Source organism: Neoarius graeffei, chromosome 1, assembly GCF_027579695.1.
Source record: "Neoarius graeffei isolate fNeoGra1 chromosome 1, fNeoGra1.pri, whole genome shotgun sequence".
NCBI lineage: Eukaryota > Metazoa > Chordata > Actinopteri > Siluriformes > Ariidae > Neoarius > Neoarius graeffei.
In genome coordinates, this window is record NC_083569.1 from 84,857,509 (window position 1) to 84,884,328 (window position 26,820).

Sequence of the window (26,820 nt, forward strand, 5' to 3'; positions counted from 1 at the left end):
GAGAAAAGGAGAAGAATACTTGAGAGTCTCAAAGGTCCAGCTTTAGAGATTATTCAAGCTGTTCGCATGCTAAATTCTGAAACCAGTCATATGGAGTACATTCAGGCCATAGAGAGTATTTTTGGAACCTCAGAGTCAGGGGAAGATCTCTACCTTTCTTTCAGATCCCTTCATCAGAAGCCTGGTGAACGCTTGTCAGAGTTCCTGCACAGATTAGAACGATCGCTCAGTAAAGTAGTGCAGCGAGGTGGTCTTCAAATGGATGCAATGGATAAAGCTAGACTTGAACAGCTAATTAAAGGTGCCACTGAGTCTGACCTCATGTTACTACAGCTGAACTTAAGAGACCGGCGAGACAAACCCCCAAGCTTCTTGAACTTATTAAAGGAGATACGTGAAGAAGAACAACTTGAAGCAGCTAGGCAGAGTCTCAAAAAGCCTACTCACCGCCAGACTGTGCATACTGTACAGGTAGAGAAAGAAGCTGAGTCAGATGTGTGTGCCGATCTTAAAGCTGAGGTTCAAGAATTGAAAGCAAAATTGAGTGAGCAACTTAAGAAGCCATCTCAGTCAACCGGTGATGATCGCCTTAGAAAAAAAGGGTCCAAGGAACAACCTAAAGCAAAAAATGAGACCGACAGTGAAATACAGTCACTCAGAAAAGACGTAAAAGCCTTACAACAACAGATAAGTGTAATGTCAGTGAAGCCCAAGTTCAACTCAAGAGACACGACTGAGTACCCAAGGTACAGCTCTGGGTCAAACCACAAGCTTGCTCAGTTCAAGGTACAGCCCATTAAAGAGTCTGCTGAATACTTCTGCTATAGATGCGGTGAAGATGCCCATATTGCAACAAAATGCACTAACCCTGAAAATGCCCAGAAAGTTATCCGAAGGCTCATTCGCCAGGTCCGAACCACTGCCGATGGAGGTAAAGAGAGTACAAGAGACAAAGATAAGTATAATGCCACAGTCAACACAGTAGACATCCCTGATGCAAACAATGGCTTACCGGAAGGTCTGGTCGGTGAACCCACAATCGAAACCATCAAAGTCAATGACTTACCTTGCGATGCTCTCTTGGATTCTGGTTCTACTGTGACCATAATTTTTGAAGATTGGTACAAAAAACATTTGTCTAATGTTGCCAAACACCCAGTGTCTGAACTAGCCGTTTGGGGATTAGCAGATTCAGATTATCCTTACCGGGGTTATGTCGTGGTCGAGATGGAATTTCCTGAGGATCTGGCAGGAGTCAAGGGACCTGTTGTTGTGCTCGCTCTCATCTGTCCTGCACCACCCCATTACAACCAAACTCCTGTCATTGTAGGTACAAATGCATTCCTGTTCCGCAGATTGTTTGCACTCTCCAGAGAGCGTGGCAGTGAGCGCAAAGTGCACTCTATGAGAATACAGGCAGTGTATGAGCAGATTGAGACACAGACTCTGCCCCCTCCATCGAAGAGTGTGGATGAAGTGCTGGGTCAAGTGAAATGGCAAGGCCCTGGTCTGCTCTCCATAGCCCCAGGTGAGAGGCGTTATGCCACCTGCAAAGTAAAGCAACAGACTCCCTTGTCAAAAGACATTGTTCTGGTTGAGGCACCTGCCATACATCAGCTGCCCTCAGGTGTATTTGTGCAAGCCGGTGTTCTCCCCTCAGTTGATATTGACGCAAACAGTTTCTCAGTGCTTCTACACAACGAGTCTCAAAAGTCCACTTCCATTCAAGCTGGAACAGTCCTTGCAGAGATGTACGCAGTAGATACTGTCGTTCTGCCCCAGCAAACTAGCTCACCAGCTAACACCCTAGATCCAGAGCTCTTTGATTTTGGAGACTCGCCCGTCCCAGAAGAGTGGAAGAAACGGCTTAGCCAAGAGCTATCCAAGAGGCGCAATATTTTCTCTCTTGAGGAGTGGGATGTTGGTCTGGCAAAAGGTGTGGAGCACCAAATTTGCCTCAATAACCCCACCCCCTTCAGGGAAAGATCACGTCGCTTGGCCCCAGCTGACATTGATGATGTGCGGCGACACCTACAGCAGCTGCTAGCAGCTGGAATACTGAAGGAGTCCCGAAGCCCTTATGCCTCGCCCATAGTGGTGGTGTGTAAAAAGAACGGAACCATCAGAATCTGTATTGATTACCGCACCCTCAACAATCGCACAATACCCGATCAATACACCATGCCTCGCATCGATGATGCTTTAGACTGTCTCTCTGGTAGCAAGTGGTTCTCCGTGTTGGACCTTTGGAGCGGCTACTATCAGATACCCATGTCTGAAGAAGATAAGGAGAAGACTGCATTCATCTGCCCTCTTGGTTTTTACCAATTTGAGCGAATGCCACAGGGCATTACTGGGGCACCTGCAACTTTTCAGCGACTCATGGAGAAGGCTGTGGGTGATATGCATCTTCTCCAGGTCCTCGTTTATCTTGACGACATTATTGTCTTTGGAAAGACTCTTGAGGAACATGAGCAGCGACTCTTGAAAGTTCTTGACCGACTCGAAGAGGCTGGCCTCAAAGTCTCCATTGACAAATGCCAATTTTGTCAGCCCAGAGTTAAGTATGTAGGTCACATAGTCTCCGAGTCAGGCATTGCTACCGACCCAGACAAGGTTGCAGTCGTGAAAGACTGGAAAGAGCCCACTGATCTCAAGTCTCTGAAGTCATTTCTTGGTTTTTGTGGGTATTATCGCAGATTCATTTCGAACTATTCCAGTATTGTTCGTCCCTTAACTGAACTCACCAAAGGCTACCCCCCAGCTCAGAAAAGATTGAAAGCTGAAGCCAGAGACCCAAACAAGAAATACTTCAAAGCTTCTGAACCGTTTGGAGAACGGTGGGATCAGGCTTGTCAAAAGGCCTTCAGGGAGATCATTGACCACCTGATACACGCACCAGTACTAGCCTTCGCTGACCCTGCTAAGCCCTATATTCTACATGTCGATGCCAGCATGAATGGCTTAGGCGCGGTGTTGAACCAGACATATCCAGAGGGTCTCAGGCCAGTAGCCTTTGCCAGTCGAAAACTTAGCCACTCGGAACAACATTACCCTGTCCATCAACTGGAGTTTTTAGCATTAAAGTGGGCCATTGTGGACAAATTTCATGACTACCTGTATGGTGCTAAGTTCACGGTGAGGACTGATAATACTCCTTTAACTGATGTCCTCACGTCGGCCCGACTAAATGCCACAGGACACCGTTGGCTAGCGGCCTTAGCCACTTATGACTTTAATATCCAGTATCGTCCTGGTCGCCACAACATTGATGCTGACCTGCTATCCAGAAAGTACACCCAAGAGGATAGAGATGACTGGACAGATATCCCCCAATCAGGCATTAAAGCCATCTGCAAACAGGTTGGTGTGATAGGAACACCTGATGTCTCTGGTAGGCTTGTAGATCAGCTTGGAGTCCCCCCGGCAGCAGTTCCTGAAGTGTATGCTTGTCCGGTGAGCCTAGGTACATGTTCTATTGATCAGCTGACCCCAAAAGAGCTCAAAGTCTCCCAAGATTTAGACCCAGTCATTGGACCCATCAAACAAGCCCTTGAATCTGGCATGGTACCAGTCCGGTCTAATACTGACCCACCTGATGTTGTCCTGCTCAGCCGAGAAAGCTCAAAGCTTGAGATAAAAGATGGAATACTCTACAGAGTTAAAAAGACACACACAGGCACAGAGACCAAACAATTGATCCTACCTGAGAGGTATAGAACTGTAGTATTGCGAGCACTTCATGATGAGTGTGGACACTTAGGTGTGGAAAGAACCTCTGAACTGCTCAAAGACCGATTCTATTGGCCCCGCATGACTGCAGATGTAGAGCATTACATCAAGACTTGTGGAAGGTGTGTCACGAGAAAGACGCTTCCTCAGCATGCAGCACCATTGAATCAGATCACTAGTAATGGCCCGTTAGATTTGGTCTGCATTGACTTCTTGCAGATAGAGCCAGACAGCAAGGGGATCACAAATGTGCTAATAGTGACTGATCATTTCACAAGATATGCACAAGCATTCCCCACAAAGGATCAAAAAGCAGTCACAGTTGCCAAGGTATTGTGGGAAAAATATTTTGTGCACTATGGTCTCCCAGCAAGGATACACTCAGACCAAGGCAGAGACTTCGAGAGTCGTCTGATCAAAGAGTTTCTCACTATGCTGGGAATCAAAAAGTCTCGCACATCCCCGTACCATCCTCAGGGCGACGCCCAACCCGAACGTTTCAACAGGACATTACTGGCAATGCTTGGGACTCTGGAAAATGTAAAGAAGCAGGGTTGGAGTCAGCACATTAGTCAATTAGTACATGCGTACAATTGCACCAAGAATGATGCTACAGGATACTCTCCCTATTTCCTGCTGTTCGGCAGAGAGGCAAGGTTGCCTGTTGACCTCTGTTTTGGTACTGCCCTGGATGGAACGAGTGAGTTATCTCATATTCAATATGTCAAAAAGATGAGACAAGAGTTGCAGCAAGCCTATCAACTTGCCACCGAGACAGCCACTAAAAACCATCTGAGGAACAAATCACGTTATGATCAACGTGTGAGAGATCAGCCATTGGCGGAAGGTGACAGGGTCTTAGTGCGAAATGTTGGCCTTACAGGGAAACACAAGTTGCAAGACCGCTGGAAGTCTACACCTTATGTGGTGATCAAAAAATTGCCTAACTTACCCGTCTATAGAGTCAGACCAGAACATGGCAATGGAGGTGTTAAGACATTTCACAGAGATCATCTCTTGCCAATCGGTTACTTGGTCAGGATGCCAAATCCCTCACTGAACACTGAATCTATCAGGAAACCACCAGTGACTAGGATGCAGGATGCACATAGACGCCAGAAGCCGCACTTACCACTTGATCAATGGTCTCATGTTTCTTCCTGTTCGGAATCGGAGTTCGAGGATGTACATGAATGTCAATTCCTGGATGTGGATGAAGTCAGGAGAGTCATTTCAGCTCCTCGCCACCAGTCTGGAAATCACTCACCATCTGAGTATGAAAATTCTGAGCTGTCTGAGAGTGAGCCAGAATTGGAACAACATGAGGAGTCAACAAAGGATGTTGCCTCTCATCAGTCAGAAAATGAGGAAGTGCATCCCAGTGATACTGCGGAAGACACTGATGTAGAGCCAAGAGCTCACGCAAGACATAACTATACAATGAATGACATGCCAAGGATCAGAAAGTCACAGCGGGAAAAGAAGCCTGCTATCCGCTTAACTTATGATAAACCCGGACATTCTACTGAGGAACCTGTGACCATTGTGCATCATGGAATGGTTATTCAGTTGAACCTTAGTTCTCAAGACAGAGAGGTTCAAACCCCAGTCAAAAACTACAAATGTTCTCAAATGTCGCGTAATAAATCAAGAACAACACCCGCCCAGCCTAGGTGTAAAAGATGGTCAGATGAGGACATCTAGACATTTAGAAGGGGGAGGGTGTAGCCCGGACTTAAAAGATTTCAGTTAAGACAGAGACAAAGAAATGTGTAAATAATTAAATAAGCTTTAATGTTTAAAAAGTCACTCTAAAAAAAAAAAAAAAACAAGTTCAGTAAAGCAGTTAAATAATTAAAATCCTTATAGGCAGATTGATTCATCTTTGTTATATTGTTTGATGTAATTCAGGTTATTGGAGAAAGTTTGTTCGATATGCACATAGAAAGCGTGTTAGGTACAACCTAGCCTTGCAGGGAATAAGGTTGACAATCTTGGGTTTATTCAATCACACTGGTTGTTTATTCGTTAATTGGCCAGTAAGAGGTGCATAGAGGCGGGATATAGAGGAAACCCCGTACTGTGAATAACAGGGCTCAGTCAGAGGTTAATAGATAAGCTGTGGAAGACAGTGGAAACGTGGTGGCAGTGTGTGGTGTTTATACGTGGATGGATGCAGAGTCTCATCAAGCTGTGTCAGACATCATATCTCTTGCCGAAGGTAAAACTAACCTTTGTGTGTATTGTGTAATGTTTCATTTTGATCCATGTTGTTAATAGAGATAATGCTAATTGCCGTTAGCGCATTAGCACGCTAGCCTATTAACACGTTATTCACTTGGTAGCAAATACTGTTTCCTGTTGTGGTTAATGTGTGTTAGCATGATGACTTGTGTAAAGCCCGGCATGATATGAGTTAATAGTTTGTGTTAGGTCTAAGTGACTTAAAGAAATGCTGTTGTACATCTATCAGACTGTGGACCAGGAAGTCATCCTTGGACTCTTTTGGATGGGTAGATGTGCTTCGCGCCAAGTTTGCCGTAGTGAACTGGGTTGCCCGTACCCCCGGTATCATCGTTATCCCCTCGCTCATCTTCTTCTAGCCAGTTACAGCCCTCTTTTGCCCTTTATCCTCTCCAAGACTTGTGAGTAACTCTTGATCAGTGCACTGCTATTTTTCTTTTGCTTGCGTACAAGTGAAGCGGCCATTTTGTTTTAGGTCTCCACGCTCCCAAGCAACGACTCAGGCCTGCAACGAGTTGTATTTTTTTATTTTTATTTTTTTCTCAAAAGAGAGACATTAATTTATTTTGTTGCAGAGTGTGCGTGAGTGTGGGCCTGTTAGGTAAAACTAAAGGTGAAAAAAGTGGTAAATTAACAAGAATACTAATGTCTGAGAAATTCTAAAGGTAAATTCATTCAGGGCTATTCATTTCTGTACTACCTTTAATTGTTATTGATATTATTTACTTTTTGTGTTAACTAAATTCACAATTTGGATTTAAGGAGTGTGTGTCATGTGTATATTTGAAGGGGTGGTTGGTAATAAGGGTAATAAGTTAACCTAATTCTTAGTGGGATTCAAAATAGGTGGAAACTTATTGTAATTTTGCAGCTAAATGGAGGCACCGCCAAATAATTAATTATTTCATTATCAAGTTAACCATTTAAAAAACTGGTAAGTTCATTTCCTTTCATTTGTTCCTTTTACGTTAAACCACAGATATATGTACCCAGGACCCCGCCCATAGTACTACAACACTAGATGTATCCAATTAGCTACATGGGACGGGTGTTACAGATGTAATATTGGATCATTTTCCTCAATAAATAAATGACCAAGTATAATATTTTTGTCTCATTTGTTTAACTGGGTTCTCTTTATCTACTTTTAGGACTTGTGTGAAAATCTGGTGATGTTTTAGGTCATATTTATGCAGAAATATAGAAAATTCTAAAGGGTTCACAAACTTTCAAGCACCACTGTATGTATTGAGGGCCTACGGATACTACATACTCATAATTAAGTTTTATTTATCTATAAATGCCAATGATTATATACAATATTTAGTGTAAAATAACCTTTATTCATAAACTTTAAAACAGAACATGTGAAATAAATGCTTATAAATCCATATCAAAATGTCATTATGTATTTCTTAGGTCTAACGTAATGAAATTTCTAAACTCAAATTGCTTTATCTACTAACAGATTTTGGAATCTGAATGGTATCCTCCCTTTTGATCTTGTTTCATATAAACCCTTAACTGTTTATATTTTTCAAGTACAAAAGTAGTTTTTAATTCACTATTATGTCATTTATTTGAGTAAAATAGCAATTTCTATTAAGGTACCTACGGACACTACAGACAACCGGTCTAAATCAAATACTCACAACTAATGTATACAGATGTATTTTTTTTTTTATTCCCCTATGTTACAAAGATTCAGATATATATCAACTATGGTCAAAGTTAGCCCAGGCCACAAGCCAGGTCACAGTCTTCAGTGGAGTCAAACAGGGCATCTCAGGCATAGCCAACCACTGCCTGGGGCAGAGCCTAGAATTTTCTGGCTAGGTCAAAGTTAAAACAACATGCAATTAAACTGTTAAATGACGGGTAAATACAAATAGATGTAATTTCAAATTTTATATAGCTGGATCCGGTTAGCACCGGATCCAGCGAGGAGAGTGGGGGTCGGCATCAACTTCTTCACTGAGGACAGCAATTCCCAACTTGAATCTACTTTCGATGGCCAGATGTACATGCCAGTTCTCTTATACTCGCTCATGTAAGTTAGGTGTACCTCTTCACCTGAAATCTCCTTGATCTCTAAGAACAAGAAGCATTATTGACAATTATAAAAAGGACTGGTGAATACTAGCTAGTTATTCAAGTGAGTTTGAAGTATGAACTTCACATATATAAATTTAATAAATGTACCTCTCTGATGAAGTCTTTTGTAGTCTTTCCCACTGGCAGGGAAACCATAACAAATTGTCCTTCTTGGTAGAGAAGGTCATGTAGGTGGATGTGAGATAAGGCAACTGCCATTGTAAATACAGAATGTATGTTCACTACTGATGTTAAATAATGGGAACAAGATCAGTGAAGCTTTGAACCTACAGACACTACAAGTAGCTTGTTATTTTTACTGATTTAACAACAAAAAAAAAATTATATTGACTGATGTGAGATTTGACAACTCGCATTGTGGACTTAAAAACAGGCAGCACTACAGTGCTAATCATATGACTCAATGTTAAAATTTATTCTTTGCTCTCATGTTAAATAATTTTCATTAATTTGACACTCATACCATTACTGTTCCTTTGTTGTATTTGCACATGTAAAATTTTACTTATTTTTAACAAAATTTGTAAATTTAATGGGAGAAATATGGGTAAATCACTGCAAAATAGGAACAAGAATGCTTTGGGCCTACGGACACAAGGGGCCTACGGACACTACAGTCAAGAATTATGTGGTTTTGACTGACTAATTTTATTTTAAAAAATATTTATATAAATTGATGTGAGATTTGACAACTAGCATTGTCCACTAAAACAGGCAGCACTACAATGCTAATCATGACTCAAAATGTTAAAAGTTATTCTTTGTTTGCTCTCATGTTAAATAATTTTCATAAAACTGACACTCATACCATTACTGTCCTTTCATTGTATAATCATTTGCTCATATATAAAATTGTTTTACTTATTTGTAACAATTGGTGAATTTTATGGGAGAAATACAGTATGGGTAAATCACTGAACAATAGGAACAGGAATGCTTGGGGCCTACGGACACTACAAATAAGTATTCAAGTTTTATCACTCTGTATTAATCCAATTTATGCTGAGTGCTTATGTTTGATAAAAGTATCCAACAACAAATAGCAACATACCAATAATTATCAAACATGGCATCCATTCTATGATTTAGTACCAGGCCTACGGACACTACACATTTTTTTAGGCAAAATTACATGGGTTCAGGATCAGGTGACAAGACCTAGTATTTGTAAACAATTCGATAACTACTGATTCACACACAACAGAGACATCATATGCTTGCTTATAAATTACATTTTGATGATATATCTTACACTTTAGTCCTTTAGAAAGTAGTTTTTGTCAGAAAATATATAATCATGCAAAATGACACTCGACACATTTCATTTTTTAATATAATACTGTGTGACGCATTTACTCAATGAACATGAAAAAAATAAACAAAGTGATAAAAGAAAAACATGAATTTTACTAATATTTGCAATTCATTTAAACATTTTTTACATTTAAAATATCAATAAATAGCAAGTGCAACATCATATCAAATTTATGATAACTTTGGATCACATAATTCGTCATAACTTTGGACTCGATTGATCGATTTCCACAATTTTTTCAGGGATTTTAGATCCAACATAGTTACATAATTTCCATTATTCATGATAGACAAGCAAACTCATGTGATGTAGGATACAGATACTCGATACTAACGGTAATTGGTACACCTGATTGTGCTGTAGCCGTATGGTTTTATATGTGGGAATTAAATGAATGGCCTTGTGGTCCGAGTTAGCCAGAAGGGGTTTGGCAATGTCAGAATTTTTGATGTTACCATAGCACTTATCAAGAGTCTTACGTATTCTCACGTGTGTTGCAATTAATATATTGTTCGAACCCAGGGAGTGCTAGTTCGAGTTTGCAATAATTAAAGTCGCCCAAAACAAAAACAGGTGTGCCCAGTGAACGCTGTAGTTCTTGATATACACGGTCCGCAATGTGAGTTGCGGCTCTAGCTGCATTCCCGCTGAGAGGAACGTAAACAACGCACACAGCCACACTTCCGAACTCCCTTGGGAGGTAAAACGGTCTCAAAGTCAAGTGCAAAATCTCAACATCAGGGCAGCAGAATGTTTCCCTAACTGTGTACTGTTTGCACCAATTGTTACTCACATACACAGCTATGCCACCACCTCTACTTTTCCCAGCTTGTTCAGTCCTGTCTGCTCAGACAAGAGAAAATCCCTCAGTGTCAACCAGAGAGTTTTGGATATCCTGGTATAGCCAAGTTTCTGTGATTACCATCAGACTTGAAGTGCAATACTCAAAACATGTCCTGGTGTTAACCTAAAAAGTTCATCTATTTTAGCTCAAAGTGATGTTGCGTTGCATAGTGTAGCCCACTTCTCCCCATTAAGTCAGAGAGGGGCCCCAAGTTCATATTTTCACTAATTTCACTTGTAATAAAAGACGACAAATATTTCTGGAGGGGCAGCACGGTGGTGTAGTGGTTAGCGCTGTCGCCTCACAGCGAGAAGGTCCGGGTTAGAGCCCCATGGCTGGCGAGGGTCTTTCTGTGCGGAGTTTGCATGTTCTCCCCGCATCCGCGTGGGTTTCCTCCGGGTGCTCCAGTTTCCCCCACAGTCCAAAGACATGCAGGTTAGGTTAACTGGTGACTCTAAATTGACCGTAGGTGTGAATGGTTGTCTGTGTCTATGTGTCAGCCCTGTGATGACCTGGCGACTTGTCCAGGGTGTACCCCGCCTCTCACCCATAGTCAGCTGGGATAGGCTCCAGGCTTGCCTGCGACGCTGTAGAAGGATAAAGCAGCTAGAGATAATGAGATGAGATTACACAAGAAAGTTTTAAAAAAATAAATCAATTATTTACTTGGATATAAGCCAACTGAAACTAATAGGAGAGTTCGCCGTGACATCACCAAATGGTCACATGACGTTTCGGTTCACAAGAGGCTACTTATAAATAGCTCATCGGAGCTATTGGGTCATTAATTAATTATGGTAGTGTCGTGTTATCGGCTGTACATACAGATTTGATAAGAATGATCCCAAGAGCTTTTACCGCATACCAAAGAAACCTGTAGCTCGCCGAAAGCTTTGGATCGCAGCAATTAAGCGTGACAAGTGGGAACCTACTGACAATGACCGTGTTTGCTTTCGAGACTTTATATCTGGTAAGACACATGATTCTTTTTATTATTTTGCAGTTTAATATGATATCAGATAAAATTTCCTCATCAGAAATAATTTGTTGTGTTATGACATTGCTTAGATATCAACCAAAAGATGAGTAAAAACGCACGAGCAGCTGATTTGTATGCAGCACACATGAGTACCATTTCCGCAAACACACTCGCGGCAAATTTATGTACTTTTTGCAGTATAAATATTTGACATTGGAAGACTGGTCAAGGCGGCACAGTGGTGTAGTGGTTAGCGCTGTCGCCTCACAGCAAGAAGGTCCGGGTTCAAGCCCCGTGGCCGGCGAGGGCCTTTCTATGTGGAGTTTGCATGTTGTCCGTGTGGGTTTCCTCCGGGTGCTCCGGTTTCCCCCACAGTCCAAAGACATGCAGGTTAGGTTAATTGGTGATTCTAAATTGACCGTAGGTGTGAATGGTTGTCTGTGTCTATGTGTCGGCCCTGTGATGACCTGGCGACTTGTCCAGGGTGTACCCCACCTTTCGCCCCGTAGTCAGCTGGGATAGGCTCCAGCTTGCCTGCGACCCTGTAGAAGGATAAAGCAGCTAGAGATAATGAGAGAGATGAGATGAGATTGGTCGAGCTTTTCATGATATGTATTTGAAGATAAATAGCATAGCCTGGATTTAAAACACTGCTTGTGCATTCTAAATGTAGAACTTGCTGAAGTTTAGTACTGTACTGTACATCTTTGTGTGCGTGTGAAGCAACAACATTAACTTATGTTTCAAAGATTATATATTGTGTATTTAATCTTTGTGTTTTTATTATTAGGCACAAAAAGCAAATATAAATGAGTATTTCAATAAAACAACTGAATAACACTTGTATGCATCAAATGCCACTTTTCCACTACAAACGCGGCTGAGTCGGGCTGAGCGGGGCTGTTGGAGTTGCATTTCGACTACAACCGCGCTGAACCGTGCTGGCTGGAAGTGGGTGGACACATTGGGTGGAGTTAGCGAAAGTGGGTGGACGTCAGGTGATGTCGTTTGGCGGCGCAAACAGTGACATCATTGATCTTTTAAGCGGTAGTCTCACGACCCGGATAGTAAACAATAAACATGGAGGACATGGAGTCGTTAGTGTTGCTGGTCTTGGTGCTGTGGCTTGTTGTCACCGACGACGCCAACAGATACTGGCAAGAGCGTATAGATGAGGCGAGGTGCATAAGGCTTCAGAAATTCTCGTAATTTGTAATTCTCCTTCTTCTGGGTTTGCGGTGTTTACAGATCCCAGCGCGCTCGCGGGGCGTGTGTGGGCATGTGAGGACACTCCTCCTCACCAATCAGTGCACAGGGGAGTGTCTGCTCACGCCCCCAGCCTCACTCGGCTCACTTTGGCTCGCTTCAGCCCTACCCCAAAACGGTGCGAGTTTTAGGGGCTAAGCAGGGCTGAAGCGAGCTGAGTCGTGCTGGTTTTTGGTAGTCGAAACGCGAGCCGTGTCGGGCTGAAGTGAGCTGAAGCGAGCTGAAGTGAGCTGAAAAAGGGTAGTGGAAAAGGGCCAAATGAGACTTGTAGGCTTTCATTGATTCTTTTGTGTATATCGAAGGCGTGTCAATCACATACAATAGATATCGCCGAAGGTCAGGCGCTTGGATTTGGGTCCCATTTGTCCATAACTGCGTAAGGATCAGGCAAAGCTTTGGTGCCACTGTTGTACAGAAGCTTTGCTGCATATCTTTACTTAGCATCAGTTGGCAACGAACTTGCATACTGCAATAAACCGCTATGAAAACTAGGTGATGCAACTTTGTTGGCCATTGTGAATGGTTCTTGCCAACTAATTTTATGCGCGTGCGCAATATTATGTCACGCTCTAGTTTGGCGAACGCTCCCATAAGTTTTGTTACAAAAATAAAATAAAATTTCTTTCCCCTCATTCTTCCAATAAATGAGAGCACAGAATTTTCACCCTAGGTCACCTTCAATTATTGAAATTATACCAATAATTACCCTTTTAGTTTCACAAATTTACCCCTTTAACGATAATAGCCAAATTCAGTGTTATTCTCTCTCTAACACTTAACTTCTAACTCAGTGGGCACACACTCAAACACACACAGCAAACAAAAGAATCCCCCCATTGCAGGTCTGATGCTATGATGCAAGGGCGTAACCATGGTATAAATATTGGGGGGGGGGGGTCCAAATTTGAGCCCTTCCCACAATATTTTTAAGTGCATTTCGCGCAATTTTCATATGGGCCTATTGATAAAGATGTGCTTATCTAGAACATTGTTTTGATGAATACAATTACCAATGAACATGTTAACATTTATATCTTGTGTTTTTTTATTGTGTATCAGGCAAAAAACAAAACAGAATGTGCAACTGCAAAACATGTAACGCAATACAACATACAAAAAACATGTAAAACATTGCATGAAAATCTGTCACATCAGAGCTAGTCACACACACACACGCACGCACACACACATTTCAAACAAATGCAGAAATGCCAAATTGCTACAAAAAAATGGCTACCAAAGCAATAGAAAGGAGCATTACCCTGGTTAATAGGTCAAAACAACATAGAACTTTGTAGAAAATATATTGACTTTATCTAAATAAATGGCCCAAAAATATGGAGGCGTTCAAGAATAGAGGGCTACTGCATGACGTCACCGTACCGTGAGATTTTGTTAGGGCGCCATATTGGAAGACCTCAAGTATATACATACAAAACAAACTACGAGCGAGAGTGAAGTGACACGATGGCTGATAAGTCTGGTTATGTGAGTACATTACCAGCTGCAGAAAGGGCACGGTATGTGGAGAAACTGGCTGTGATTGATGGGTTTGACCCATATAATAAGACTCGGGGCAAGGGAGAATGGAAACATAAGGAGGACCTGACACCAATTCTGCCATCTGTTTGCTACCCAGACATTGTAAACTATTTGTTGTTTACACCCAGTGCCTACACTGCTGATGACTTGAAGGCCTACAAAGGGCTACAGGCTTACAATTATGTTGTTAGTGGCTTGGTTCATGATATTACAGCTGTTGTTAAGAGTAACCTACATATAGTTATGGCCAAGGTAATCTTGTTGATATTTATCTTTTAATATATCTTTTCAGTTGAAAAATTAATACTTTTTGCTACTATTAAGGTATCCATAATTTAGGTTAATTTATCCAAATTATACATATGTATTTATGATATATGCCTACACAACAACTATGCTTTATTTATATAATAGGAGGGAGAGCAAGCCCCAAACCATCCTAAATTATTATTATTATTATTATTAAATTGTAGAAGTCTGGGAGGCTTGCTCCTCATACAGTTATCAACTTGGGGCCAGTTTAGCATGTTTTAAATCTGAATTTCTTGCGTTTGCTTACCTCAAAGTGTCCGTAGATCATGCACAGACTTATCCATTATATCCACAGTTTTTTGCCAAGTCTCACACAGGTTTCTTTCAAGTCTACTGTTGGGCCAATAAATCATAAATAAAACAGCTCAGATTTGTTTAAGTCGTTTGCCACTCCACTTTATTCTCGTGGGTTCACATACCGCTGCCGTTATTTCCCCCAATCACGAGTTTGTTGGTCTTCCAATATGGCGCAGGGTCTGTTTACTTCCGGTTTCGGGTGACGTCAGTGAAATCCCTCTATAATGACTGACCAAAATGATAATTTTATTTAATTTATTTACATTAAAGGACAGTATGCTCTTATTACTAGCCTACTGATGACATGCAGCCTATGATGAGGTTAAAAATAAAGTTGTTTTAAGGACTCGTAATACAATGCTCTTTACCAGTTCATCTTCAGAGCAGGTCTCTGTCTGTTCCCTTCCTCCATCATGCCTGTGACTCTCTGTGACAGACTCATCATGTCTGTGACTCGTCTGGAAAAAAAGGCGAATGTCAGCCCGTTGGTCCTTCCAAGGGCGTAAAAATGGTGTTGATATTGGTGGGGACATAATTTGGCCAAGCGCCCCAGTGCGCCATGGTTGTCGCACGAAATGTGGCCTACACTGTACAAATGATTGGTTGTCCATTCCTTTGTGTTATTTTGATTTTTAGCACCAGGTACACTCAGTCTTAGACTTAGGCTAACATCTGCATGTATACGGGCAATACATTATCACACAGAGAAAGCGGACATTGAAGTTGCTGTGAATTTCGCTGTAGTGGATGACCTACCCAAAATACAACAACACAATCAATCAAAATTATGTGCTGCTGCTTCATTTTCACACAACTTTTACTATTTTCACACATTTGAAACATCATGTGCTTCCGTTTGAGTTACTGCAATTTCAGAATCTGGAAGTAATGTAGGTATGGGTGGTAGAAGTGTGAAGAGTTTTGGTAGTTGTAGTGCATTTTGCAAAAATGTTTATTCATTAAGTTGAAAGGGTTAAGTGACAATTGTTTCACATTTTTACATTTTATTGCAGAGGTTACATACATACGCATATACACATGCATATATACATATGCATATACATGCAAACAATGAGCAAGAAAAAAGTAAATATAAGTAAACATTTAGCATTACCTACAAGCATTTATTAGTGTGTGTGTGTGTGTGTGTGTGAGAGAGAGAGAGAGATTGCAAATAGAAACTCCTTGCTGTTACAGTAAATATAAGTAAACATTTAGCATTACCTACAAGTATTTATGTGTGTGTGTGTGTGTGAGAGAGAGAGAGAGAGAGAGAGAGAGATTGCAAACAGAAACTCCTTGATGTTACAGTAAATATAAGTAAACATTTAGCATTACCGGGCGGCACGGTGGTGTAGTGGTTAGCGCTGTCGCCTCACAGCAAGAAGGTCCGGGTTCGAGCCCCATGGCCGGCGAGGGCCTTTCTGTGTGGAGTTTGCATGTTCTCCCCGTGTCCGCGTGGGTTTCCTCCAGGTGCTCCGGTTTCCCCCACAGTCCAAAGTCATGCAGGTTAGGTTAACTGGTGACTCTAAATTGACCGTAGGTGTGAATGGTTGTCTGTGTCTATGTGTCAGCCCTGCGATGACCTGGCGACTTGTCCAGGGTGTACCCCGCCTTTCGCCTGTAGTCAGCTGGGATAGGCTCCAGCTTGCCTGCGACCTTGTAGAACAGGATAAAGCGGCTAGAGATAATGAGATGAGATTTAGCATTACCTACAAGCATTTATTAGTGTGTGTGTGTGTGTGTGTGTGTGAGAGAAAGAGAGAGACAGACATAGAGAGAGAGAGAGAGATTGCAAACAGAAACTCCTTGCTGTTACAGGATCATATGACAAAAATGTCATATGTCCTCCTTACATTTTCTTTTATTGCCCGACATCACTGCCTGTGCGCTGTTTTGCTGTAGCAGCGAGCTGGATGCTGATTTTACCGCTTGCTACTGCTTACAGCCAATGACAACAAAAAACCATAGCAACGTCAAGGTAACGGGAGGTGGGCCAATCAAAAACCATAGCAACGTCAAGGCAACGGGAGGTGGGCCAATCAAAGCTTCATAAAGCTTTTTTTACCTGCTGTCCCCACCAGTAGTCAGCCGTCTTTGAGAGGTCTGTTCACAACTGAAAATCAGCTGGAAGCGATACCGCATTTGGTGTTTTTATTCAGCGTTTCCCGCATCGCGGCTTCTCCATTCAAAAATGGTATGGACATTTTAAACTCAGCTGAATATTGGTATGGACGCGTCCATACGCATTTTTACGCCCATGGGTCCTTCCTTTTCTTTGCGGCTACCGCCATTTGAATGTGTCCACCAGCAGCCTACCTGATAGACCCCGAAGCCGTTTGTTTTCAGGATAATGGCTGGCTGATGAAATTATTGGCTGGCTAGCTGACTCAGCCAAAACCTTAATGGCTGCTGCAGCCACCAAAATGTTTATGGCTACAAATGGCTGATACTGGACGTCACTGTGTGGCATATATCCGGGCGAACGGATCAAACAAATGGGGGGAATAAATAGCAAATTACCACAGGTCCCCTGGTCTCTTACTTCATTGTAAATATAAATCTAGCAAGATTGTAGTTCAATGCTAATAATAAGCTAATCTGGATTGTTCGAGGAAGGCATCTAGCTATCTACTCTCACTAGCAATGACCAGTGAAGGACTGGCAGCTATCTTACTATGATGAAAGTAGAGTGGTGGAGTATTTTTTTTTTTTTATCACTCTCGAAGTATGTGAAACAAACAAACAAAAAAAATACCTTTACACTTTCCCTCAGCAGCGGCAAAGAATGCAGCCATCTCGTCGATATCGGAGTCGATTGATGCTCTGGGTGGGTTCCCGGGTTCCCCAGTGTATCGTGGTAACGGTGTGAGGGGCGGGAAGCCAGACAGGTAGTCACAACGGCAAGCTTGTGGTGGCTCTCTGTGCTGTGATATCAGTTCTAAATCTCTACAGTGTATGCCTATACGTCTCTATTGTGTTACTACTAGTGTGTACAGTTGATCATGTTTGTGTCACTTTTCTTGTAGCTCATGATGTGCATAAACCCATTATTTGATGTATACAATTCTTAGTGGCTCAGCCAAATTTTATTAGATAGCGGCTCAAATTGGCTTACAAAATTATTGGCTGGCGGCGGCTCAAATTCTAAATGGCGGTTTTAGCGGCGCCTGGTGGCGGCTTCGGGGTCTACTACCTGACAGTCCGACTGAGTGGATTTTCAAACCAACGAACCACATGGGCTGACCCAAGTGCACAATCATAGGGGGTGGTCGCAAAGGTTTTTTTTTGTTGTTGCTTCTCTGTGCTTCCTAAATTGAAAGTAAATCGGACATAAGTGAAGGATTCATTATAGCCATGGTTTAGGATGGCATATTATTTGTCTCATATTGATTTAATACGCCAAATATTGGGGGGGACAGATTGGTACTTTCCCAATATTGGGGGGGACATGTCTCCCCCAGTGCCTATGGTGGTTACGCCCATGCTATGATGCATGAGCAAATCCAGAGTATTTATCTGCTCGGTGCACAGAGCAGTGTTTTTTATATATATATATATATATATATATATATATATATATATATATATATATATATTTTTTTTTTTATTTATTACCTCCGAGTGAAACTCAAGTCCAAACAGTAACAGTCTACCCAGTCCGAGTCTCTGGTGAAAGGCAAAGCTGTAGGCAGTGTTGCCAACTTGGCGACTTTCTCGCTAAATCTGGCGACTTTACAAATCCTCTTCGCGACTTTTGTCAAAAGCGACTAGCGACAAATCTAGTGACTTTTACTGGTGTTATTGATTGGAGACTTTTCTGGTGTTTTGGAGACTCTGACATGAAGGCACGTATATTTCTGCAGGTACTGTCCTCAATGAGCAGCAGGTGCTGCCGTGAGCCCCTCCGCCGTCCCACAGCACTCACAGGCAGTCAGTGTCACAGCGGCCTCGCGCAGCAGTCCCAGCTGCAGTCAGAGCAGAGAGGGGTGGTGGGGGCGGGGCTCTCCTCTCCTCTCCTCTCCAGACTTCTAATGAATTGCGCATCATGTGCAAAGCCGCCGCTATTCCCGCCCTGGCTTAGAGAGCGGGATGTAAATGTTTCTTCACTGTCACACTAAAATAAATTACTGCATTTTACTCACACAGCCTCAGTCACTTACTCACCTCGTCCACTGTGTGTGCGTCTCTGACATAAGCTAAACATCTAGCTAGCTAGCTCATCATGTCTCAGTCTGAACTGTACACTCAGAAATACAGCAAGGAGTGGGAATCAACAATTCAAAGGCTGGTTGAAAGTTTATTGGGGATGATACACGGGCATACTGCCTGTATTGTAAGGCTGATTTCTACGCCAAACTTTGATATAAAAATAAATAAATAAAAACACATGGCAACTCAAAAACATACTCAAAAGGCAAAGCGTTATAACAGTTCCATCCAAAGCAAGCTGCCATTAATGTGTAAAAAAAAAAAAAAAAATTGACTGCAAAAAAGGCTGAAGCCACCCTGGCATTAGCCATTACTGAACACTGTTCCCTGCTGGCATGTGATCACATTGGGGGAGCATGTAAAGCTGCTTTCTCAGACTCCACTGCTCCTACTCACTTCAAAATGCACAGGACAAAGTGCACGGAAATGATTAATGGTGTTCTAGCACCATACTTTCTAAAAATGTTGGTTGCAGATGTGGGTGACCAGCGTTTCAGCCTCCTCCTCGATGAGTCCACGGATCTAAGTGTTTCTAAGTATTTGGGGGTTGTGATAAGGTACTTCAGTGACACCAAACACACAATTGTCTCAACATTTCTGGGGCTAGTTGAGTTGGAGGGAGGAGATGCCAGATCTATAGCCCAAGCTGTTGTGGCTTTCCTGGAGAAGTGTTGTCTTAAAAAAGAGAAACTCCTGGGGATAGAGACTGACGATTCCTCCGTTATGACGGGGATTAACAAAGTGCTGAAGGAGGAGTATGGCCTTAAAGATCTGGTTCTTATTCGCTGTGTATGTCACTCTCTGCAGCTTGCTGTGAGCCATGCTTCCAATGACACCATCCCCCGTAGTGTGGAGTACTTGGTACGGGAGACTTATAACTGGTTTTCAGTGTCTCCAAAGCGCAGGGAGGCCTACAAAGCACTATATGAGACCATCAACTGTGGGGAGAAACCCTTACAAATAATCAAGGTGTGTGCTACACGTTGGCTCTCCATTGAGCCAGCAGTTTCATAGATTTTGGACCAGTGGGAGTTGCTTAAACTGCATTTCGCAGTCACCAAGTCCAGTGAACTTGGCTGAGGTTTTATACTCCATGATCCTCAAAACATCTTGTATCTGACTTTTCTGAAGTCAGTGCTGGGTGAGGTACAGTTGGCCATCAAGGCTTTTGAAGGAGAGCAGGTAGATCCTCTTAAACTTCTTGACAGCTTGGTTAGCCTGATAAAGTCTGTGAGTAACAGGGTGCTGAATCCACTGGCAAATATTGATGTACTCAAAGAGCCAACTGATGGATACATCAGTCCCAAACCGTACCTTGGTTACCTTTTTGAGTCAAAGGCAGCTGAGCTCCATCTTGCGCCTGAGGAGAAGGACAATGTCTGAAAGCGGTGTGTAGACCTTCACCATCTCCCTCACTAATGAGTTGAGGGTGAGACTGCCGGACAACATCGAAGCATTGCAGTACATTTCAGTTTTCAATGTAGAGGAAACTCTGAGCCTGGGAGAAATAGAAAAAAATAGCCAAGCTCCTTGGCTACTCTCCTGCACAGATAGACAAGATTGTCCAGCAATGGCATGTCATCCATCTTTGTAAATGGAATGAAACAAAAAACACAGTGGCCTTCTGGAGTGAGATTTGGAAGCTCAGGGATGCAGCTGATATCAACCCGTTTCAGGAACTTGCCATGGCTGCTGTGTCTGTGTTGCCTTTGCCACACTCGAATGCTGAAGTCGAGAGATTATTCAACCGGATGAGTGTGGTAAAAAGCAAACTTAGAAATCGGATGGCCTTGCAGACCCTTAACTCCATCCTTTATGTTTCGATTTGGTCTGAAGCTGTCTGATGAGGCTTGCTATGAGCACAAGCTGCCTGATGATGTTTTGCAGCTCTTTGGCACATCAGCTGCTTACTCATTTAAGTCAGCTTCCTCATCTGCTGAACCTGCCATAGGAAGCCTTGACCATAATGACGATGACCTACTCTTTCTGTGAGCCAGTACAGCTTGTGCATGTGGAGGGAGGGTCTGAAAAAAAAAAAGAAAACGATGAATGTGAATTAGGGCCAGACTAGTTAGCATCATTTACTTACATTGCCACTGACAGGTTTTTTTTCTATTGTCTCTTTTTGGTCCATTAAGATTTGTTAATGTTATGTTAAAATAGAAAAAAAAATGTTAAAAATGTTATGTTATGACTTCTTGTAGGCTCCTAAGTGGAGCATAAACTTAAGACCCCCCCCCCCCCAAAAAAAAAAAAAAAGCCTCAGTAACTCTGCCACTGCCAGAGTGTCTCTTTTGGGTCACTTGCTGGTTCCAAGCCCAGATATAGGAGGAGGGTTGGATGTAGAGCTAACAATTCCACCCCACATAACAGTCTTTTGATTCTATTTGATATTCTAAGATTTAGCAATACAGGACAAAATTGATTTATGTAACGTGGAAAGTGCCTTGAGATAATTGTATTATGATTTGGCGCAATATAAATGTAAAAAAAAAAAAAGTCATTAAGTTATTTTGAGAAGTGATGGCCTATTTCAATGGCAAAATAAAAAAAAAGAAGAAAGTTAATTTGCAGTTCTAAACATATTTTGGGTGTTTGTTACTCACTTTTTATCTCTCCCACGACGTTATTCCTCTCTCCTACATACTTGCCAACCCTCCCGATTTCGGCGGGAGGCTCCCGATTTTAGCTTCCGTCTCCCGCCTCCAGATCGTATTTGTTAAAAACTGGATAATCTCCCGTTTTGGGGATATCCCTACAGCCAAATTAAAAATACTCCCGATTATGTCCAATCAGAATCGTAAGAGAAACACTGCTGACGTCAACTGATTTTTAACCAATCAACTAACAGAATGACAGTCACTTCCGTAACGTAGGATTCACCCAGGCTGTCTGACTTTTTTTTACAAGCAGTCATTCATCATGGCCACTAAACCCAATACCAAATGGCAAAAATATGAATGCAAATACCAGGTTGCATGGGAGAATGAATTTCCATGGATAAGCAAATGTTCGACCAGCCAGTTACACATTTTAAGGTAAAGATACCTTAAATCAGAATATAATGGACATTTGAGTGTGAAATTAAACTAGTCTTCCATACCATTTCAGAAATAAACTGTACAACTTCTAAAGTGTTTCGTGAAATTTTGCATGACAGAGAATTTGTTTGATGAGTGTATTTGAAGTGTGTGGTACTGTAGTGTCTTCGTGCTATTTTGAATTTGTTTGAAAGTTTTAAGTGAAAGTTTACAAGTGAATTATCTGGAAAATGATTGATTTTGAGAAAGTTTTGAGGTTTTAAGTGAAAGATTACTAGTGAGTGTATTTTGGTAGTACTAAAATTTTGCATTCGAGTGAATTTCTTTGTGGGGTATATTTTGTTAGTATGGTAGTATTTATAGTGTCATTTTTTAAATTTTGTTTGAAAACTTTCAGTCAAAGTTTGCAAATGAGCAAATTCCTTTGAGGCATTCTGATAGGATTTTGATAGTATTTCTAGTGCTTTTTAAAACTTCTGTTGGAAAGTGTTTAGTGAGAGAGATGCATTTTAGTAGTACTAAGACAGTGCAGTATTTATTTAATTGAGTTGTTACTATTTGTCAAATCTTATTAAAATTTAATTTATATATGATTGTGGAAGTCAGAGCGGGTGGGTGGAGCACAGAAGTACGGCAGGCCAGAACTGAGTTCCAAAACTCTTATTTTTGCTTTTCAGCTGTAACTTTTCACACTCTCCCAGTCACACGCACACACATACACACAAGTCATCTGGTGCGGAAGAGAGCTCCCTTCCTCTGCCCTCTCTCTCCTTATATAGGGCGTGGTTGCTGGGAAGACACACAAACACAGGTTATTTCACATCAGGTGTAGTGATTCTGCCACTTACCTTCCCTGACTCCGCTCTCCGGTCACAGACCGATGCTTGACCATGCCCCCACTGCCACATACCCCCACCGCCCGACTCAGGCCAGGCAGCCGTCCGGCCTGCAGCCGACTCCCCCCCCCCCCCCCCCCCCCGGCCTTGACAAGAGAGAAAGTCCGCCATGACCATCTGCGCCCTCGGCCTGTGGACCACCTTGAAGTTAAAGGGTTGGAGTGCCAGATACCAACGGGTGATCCGCGCGTTAGCATCCTTCATGCGGTGGAGCCACTGGAAGGGCGCGTGGTCCAAACAGAGGGTGAAAGGGCGTCCCAGCAGGTAGTAACAGAGGGCGAGGACCGCCCACTTGATGGCCAGGCACTCCTTCTCTATGGTGCTGTAGCACCCCTCACGCACTGACAGCTTTCAACTTATATACAGCACTGGGCGATCCTCCCCCTCCACTTCCTGGGACAAAACAGCCCCCAGCCCTCTGTCCGACATGTCCATCTGCAATATAAAAGGGAGAGAAAAGTCAGGGGAGTGTAACAGTGGCCCCCCACACAGTGCAGCCTTTACCTCAGAAAAAGCCTGCTGGCATTGCTCCATCCACTGGACCGGATCTGGTGCCTCCTTTTAAGTGAGATCAGTCAGCGGGCTGGTGACGTCCAAATAATTAGGTATAAACCTGCGATAATAGCCAGCCAGCCCCAGGAACTGTCTCACCCCCTTTTTGGTCTTGGGCCTCGGGCAGGCCGCAATTGCTGCAGTCTTGTTAATTTGGGGACGCACCTGCCCATTGCCCAGGTGGAAGCCCAGATACCGTACTTCCACCCGCCCAATCGCACACTTCTTCGGGTTGGCTGTGAGACCCGCCCACCTCAGCGACCTAAGGACAGCCCTCAGGTGTGGTAGGTGCCGCGGCCAGTCATTACTATAAATAATGATGTCGTCAAGGTACGCGGCAGCATAGGTGGCGTGGGGGCTGAGGACCCTATCCATCAGCCGCTGAAATGTAGCGGGCACCCCAAACAGCCCAAAAGGAAGTGTGACAAAGTGGTGTAAGCCAAACGGTATGGAAAAGGCCATTTTTTCTCGGGATAGTGGAGTCAAGGGGATCTGCTAATAACCCTTTGTCAAATCCAGTGTCGAGTAAAAGCGAGCCGTGCCTAGTCGATCAAGCAACTCATCAATACGAGGCATTGGGTACACGTCAAATTTAGACACCGCGTTGACTTTTCTATAGTCTACACAGAACCGGACCGACCCGTCAGCCTTGGGTCCCAAGACCACCGGGCTGCTCCACTTGCTGTGGGACTCCTCGATGATGCCCATTTCGAGCATGGCCTCGAGTTCTTCCCGAATCACTTTTTTTCTTGTGTTTGGGTAGCCTGTAAGGGCGGCTATGCACTACCACCCCCGGGGGCATCTCAATGTGGTGCTCTATGAGGTCGGTGCGGCCGGGCAGGGGCGAGAACACATCTGAAAATTTGGTCTGCAACTGGGCAACCTCCGCGAGTTGTGTCGGGGAGAGGTGGTCTCCACAGGGGACCGGAGAGGTACGCGATGCCAATACTCCCTTTTGAACCTCCGGCCCCAGCTCTGCCTTCTCCGGAACCACCGACACCAACGCCACGGGGACCTCCTCGTTCCAGAGTTTGAGTAGATTGAGGTGGTAAATCTGTAGCGCCCCACCCCTGTCCGTTCGCCTCACCTCGTAGTCGACATCCCTGACTCGTCGTGTGACCTCAAAGGGTCCTTGCCACTTGGCAATTAATTTGGAGCTCGATGTGGGCAACAGTATGAGTACTTTATCTCCTGGTGCGAACTCCCTAAGGCGCGTACCCTTGTCATACAGGCAGGTTTGCCATTCTTGGGCCTGCCGCAAATTCTCCTGGGTTAGGTGCGTGAGTAGTTTTGCGCGCAGGTCAATAACGTATTGAATTTCATTTTTACTTGGTGAAGGTCCCTCCTCCCAATTTTCTCGCAGCACATCTAAAATGCCGCGCGGCTTACGCCCCTATAACAATTAGAACGGGGAGAACCCCGTGGAGGCTTGTGGGGCCTCTCGCACTGCAAACAACAAGGGTTCAAGCCATTTATCCCAATTACGTGTGTCCTCGCTTACGAATTTCTTAATTATATTTTTAGGGTGCGATTGACTCGTTCGACTAAACCGTCCCTTTGTGGGTGATAAACGCTGGTGCGGATCAGCTTAATACCTAATAAGCCATACAGTTCGTTCAGTGTTCGTGACATAAACGAGGTGCCTTGATCAGTCAGAATCTCTTTCGGGATTCCAACTCGGGAGATGACGCGGAAGAGCGCTTCTGCAACACTGCGTGCTGAGATATTGCGAAGAGGCACTGCTTCCAGGTATCGCGTTGCATAGTCCACCAGAACTAATATAAAGCGGTACCCTCGTGTTGACCGATCTAATGGCCCGACGAGATCCATCCCAATTCTTTCGAACGGGGTCTCGATTAATGGTAGAGGGCGGAAAAGCACTTTTGGAATGGCTGCTGGATTTACTAACTGGCATTCACGGCACGCCGTACACCACCTACGAACATCGCCGCGAATTCCTGGCCAATAGAACCGGGCCATTATTCGGGCTAGTGTCTTATCCTGCCCTAAGTGTCCAGCCATAGGATTAAAGTGAGCTGCCTGGAATACCAATTCCCAGCGGCTTTTTAGAATCAAGAGCGGCGTGATTTGTTCTTTAGTCTGAGTGTCCTGAGTCACTCGGTATAATCTATCCTTCATAATAGAAAAATAAGGGAAGGACGGGGTGGCGTTTTGGCTGGAGCGTTTGACCATCGATTACTCTCACTTGGTCAAACGCATGCCGCAGAGTCTCGTCTCACGACTGCTCTAATGGGAAATCTGCAAGGGATTCCCCAAGAGAGGGAGGAGGAGCCGGCGGCTCCTCACTCTGACGCGGAGATGATGTAGATGGCTCTGTGACAGCTGCTCCCGCCAAAGCGACACCGGGACCTCCCCTTGCTGAAATACGTCAGGACCCACTCTTTACTAAATGACTCATTAATGCCCCGAATCCCGGCCAATCAGTCACCAAAATTATAGAGTGGGTGAGGCGAGGATTAACCGCCTCCTTTACTCTAAATTTTTCCCCTCTGAAAAAAATGTGGACTGACACTAAAGGTTAGCTGTGAACATCCCCGTGCACACACAACACCTTCATCCCCTGTGCTCCCCACAATGCCTCGTCTTGCACCAGGCTTTGGTGGATTGAGGTCTGATTACAGCCAGAGTCCACCAAAGCCTGATATGTATCCCCTTGGATACTCACCGGTATGCGATACGCTCCGGCCCGATCGAGGGTGGCTCCTGGCACGTTGGGGATCCGAACCACCGCACCCACTTCCATCACCAAGCACTGCTGTTGGAGGTGGCCCGGCTCCCCGCAGTGCCAGCAAACCAGCCCGGGCTTTCTCTCTGCACCGCTACTCTGGGGCTCACTCACCTGAGGGAGGGGAGGGGGGGAGAGACAGACATGGAAGTGGGAAGCGAGAGGACACCGCAGGTGCGGCAGACCGGCTGTGAGGGCTGTGAGTCATCTGGTGCGGGAGAGAGCTCCCTTCCTCTGCCCTCTCTCTCCTTATATAGGGCGTGGTTGCTGGGAAGACACACAAACACAGGTTAATTCGCATCAGGTGTAGTGATTCTGCCACTTACCTTCCCTGACTCCGCCCTCCAGTCACAGACCGATGCTTGACCACGCCCCCACTGCCACAATGATATTATAGTTCTCTGTATTTTTACATGAGCTTACAAAAGTAAAACACATTTGATGCAATCCAATAATACTTTCATTCACTATGACTATTTTCAGAAATTATAAAACATTCTTCTAAAGCATCACTTGTGTTATTTTCTGTGGGTCTCTGTATGTATACAATATTTAGGCATGAGATTTTTCAGCTAAAAATCTGATTTAAGACTTCCCTTACATTGTTATTATATTAAAATTCAAGACAAGAGTATTATTTCAGATTTTTCACTCTGAGCTCTCATGCCTGATACATGAATCCTATAACCTATAGTAATTGATAGAACAATATCAACAATTCAAAAAC

The 26,820-nt window shown here is 43.5% G+C and overlaps 2 protein-coding genes across 2 annotated transcripts in view; one reads left to right on the forward strand and one right to left on the reverse strand.

The window, feature by feature from the left end:
* LOC132885354 (serine/threonine-protein kinase D1-like) overlaps nt 1–26,820 on the reverse strand; it is a 168,045-nt gene that overhangs the window by 111,761 nt on the left and 29,464 nt on the right. The window lies entirely within an intron of this gene.
* LOC132889205 (uncharacterized) lies at nt 4,047–6,664 on the forward strand. Its single transcript, XM_060925470.1, has 2 exons — nt 4,047–5,953; nt 6,206–6,664. The coding sequence occupies exon 1, from the start codon at nt 4,165–4,167 to the stop codon at nt 5,434–5,436; it is 1,272 nt and encodes a 423-aa protein (XP_060781453.1). The 5' UTR covers nt 4,047–4,164; the 3' UTR covers nt 5,437–5,953; nt 6,206–6,664.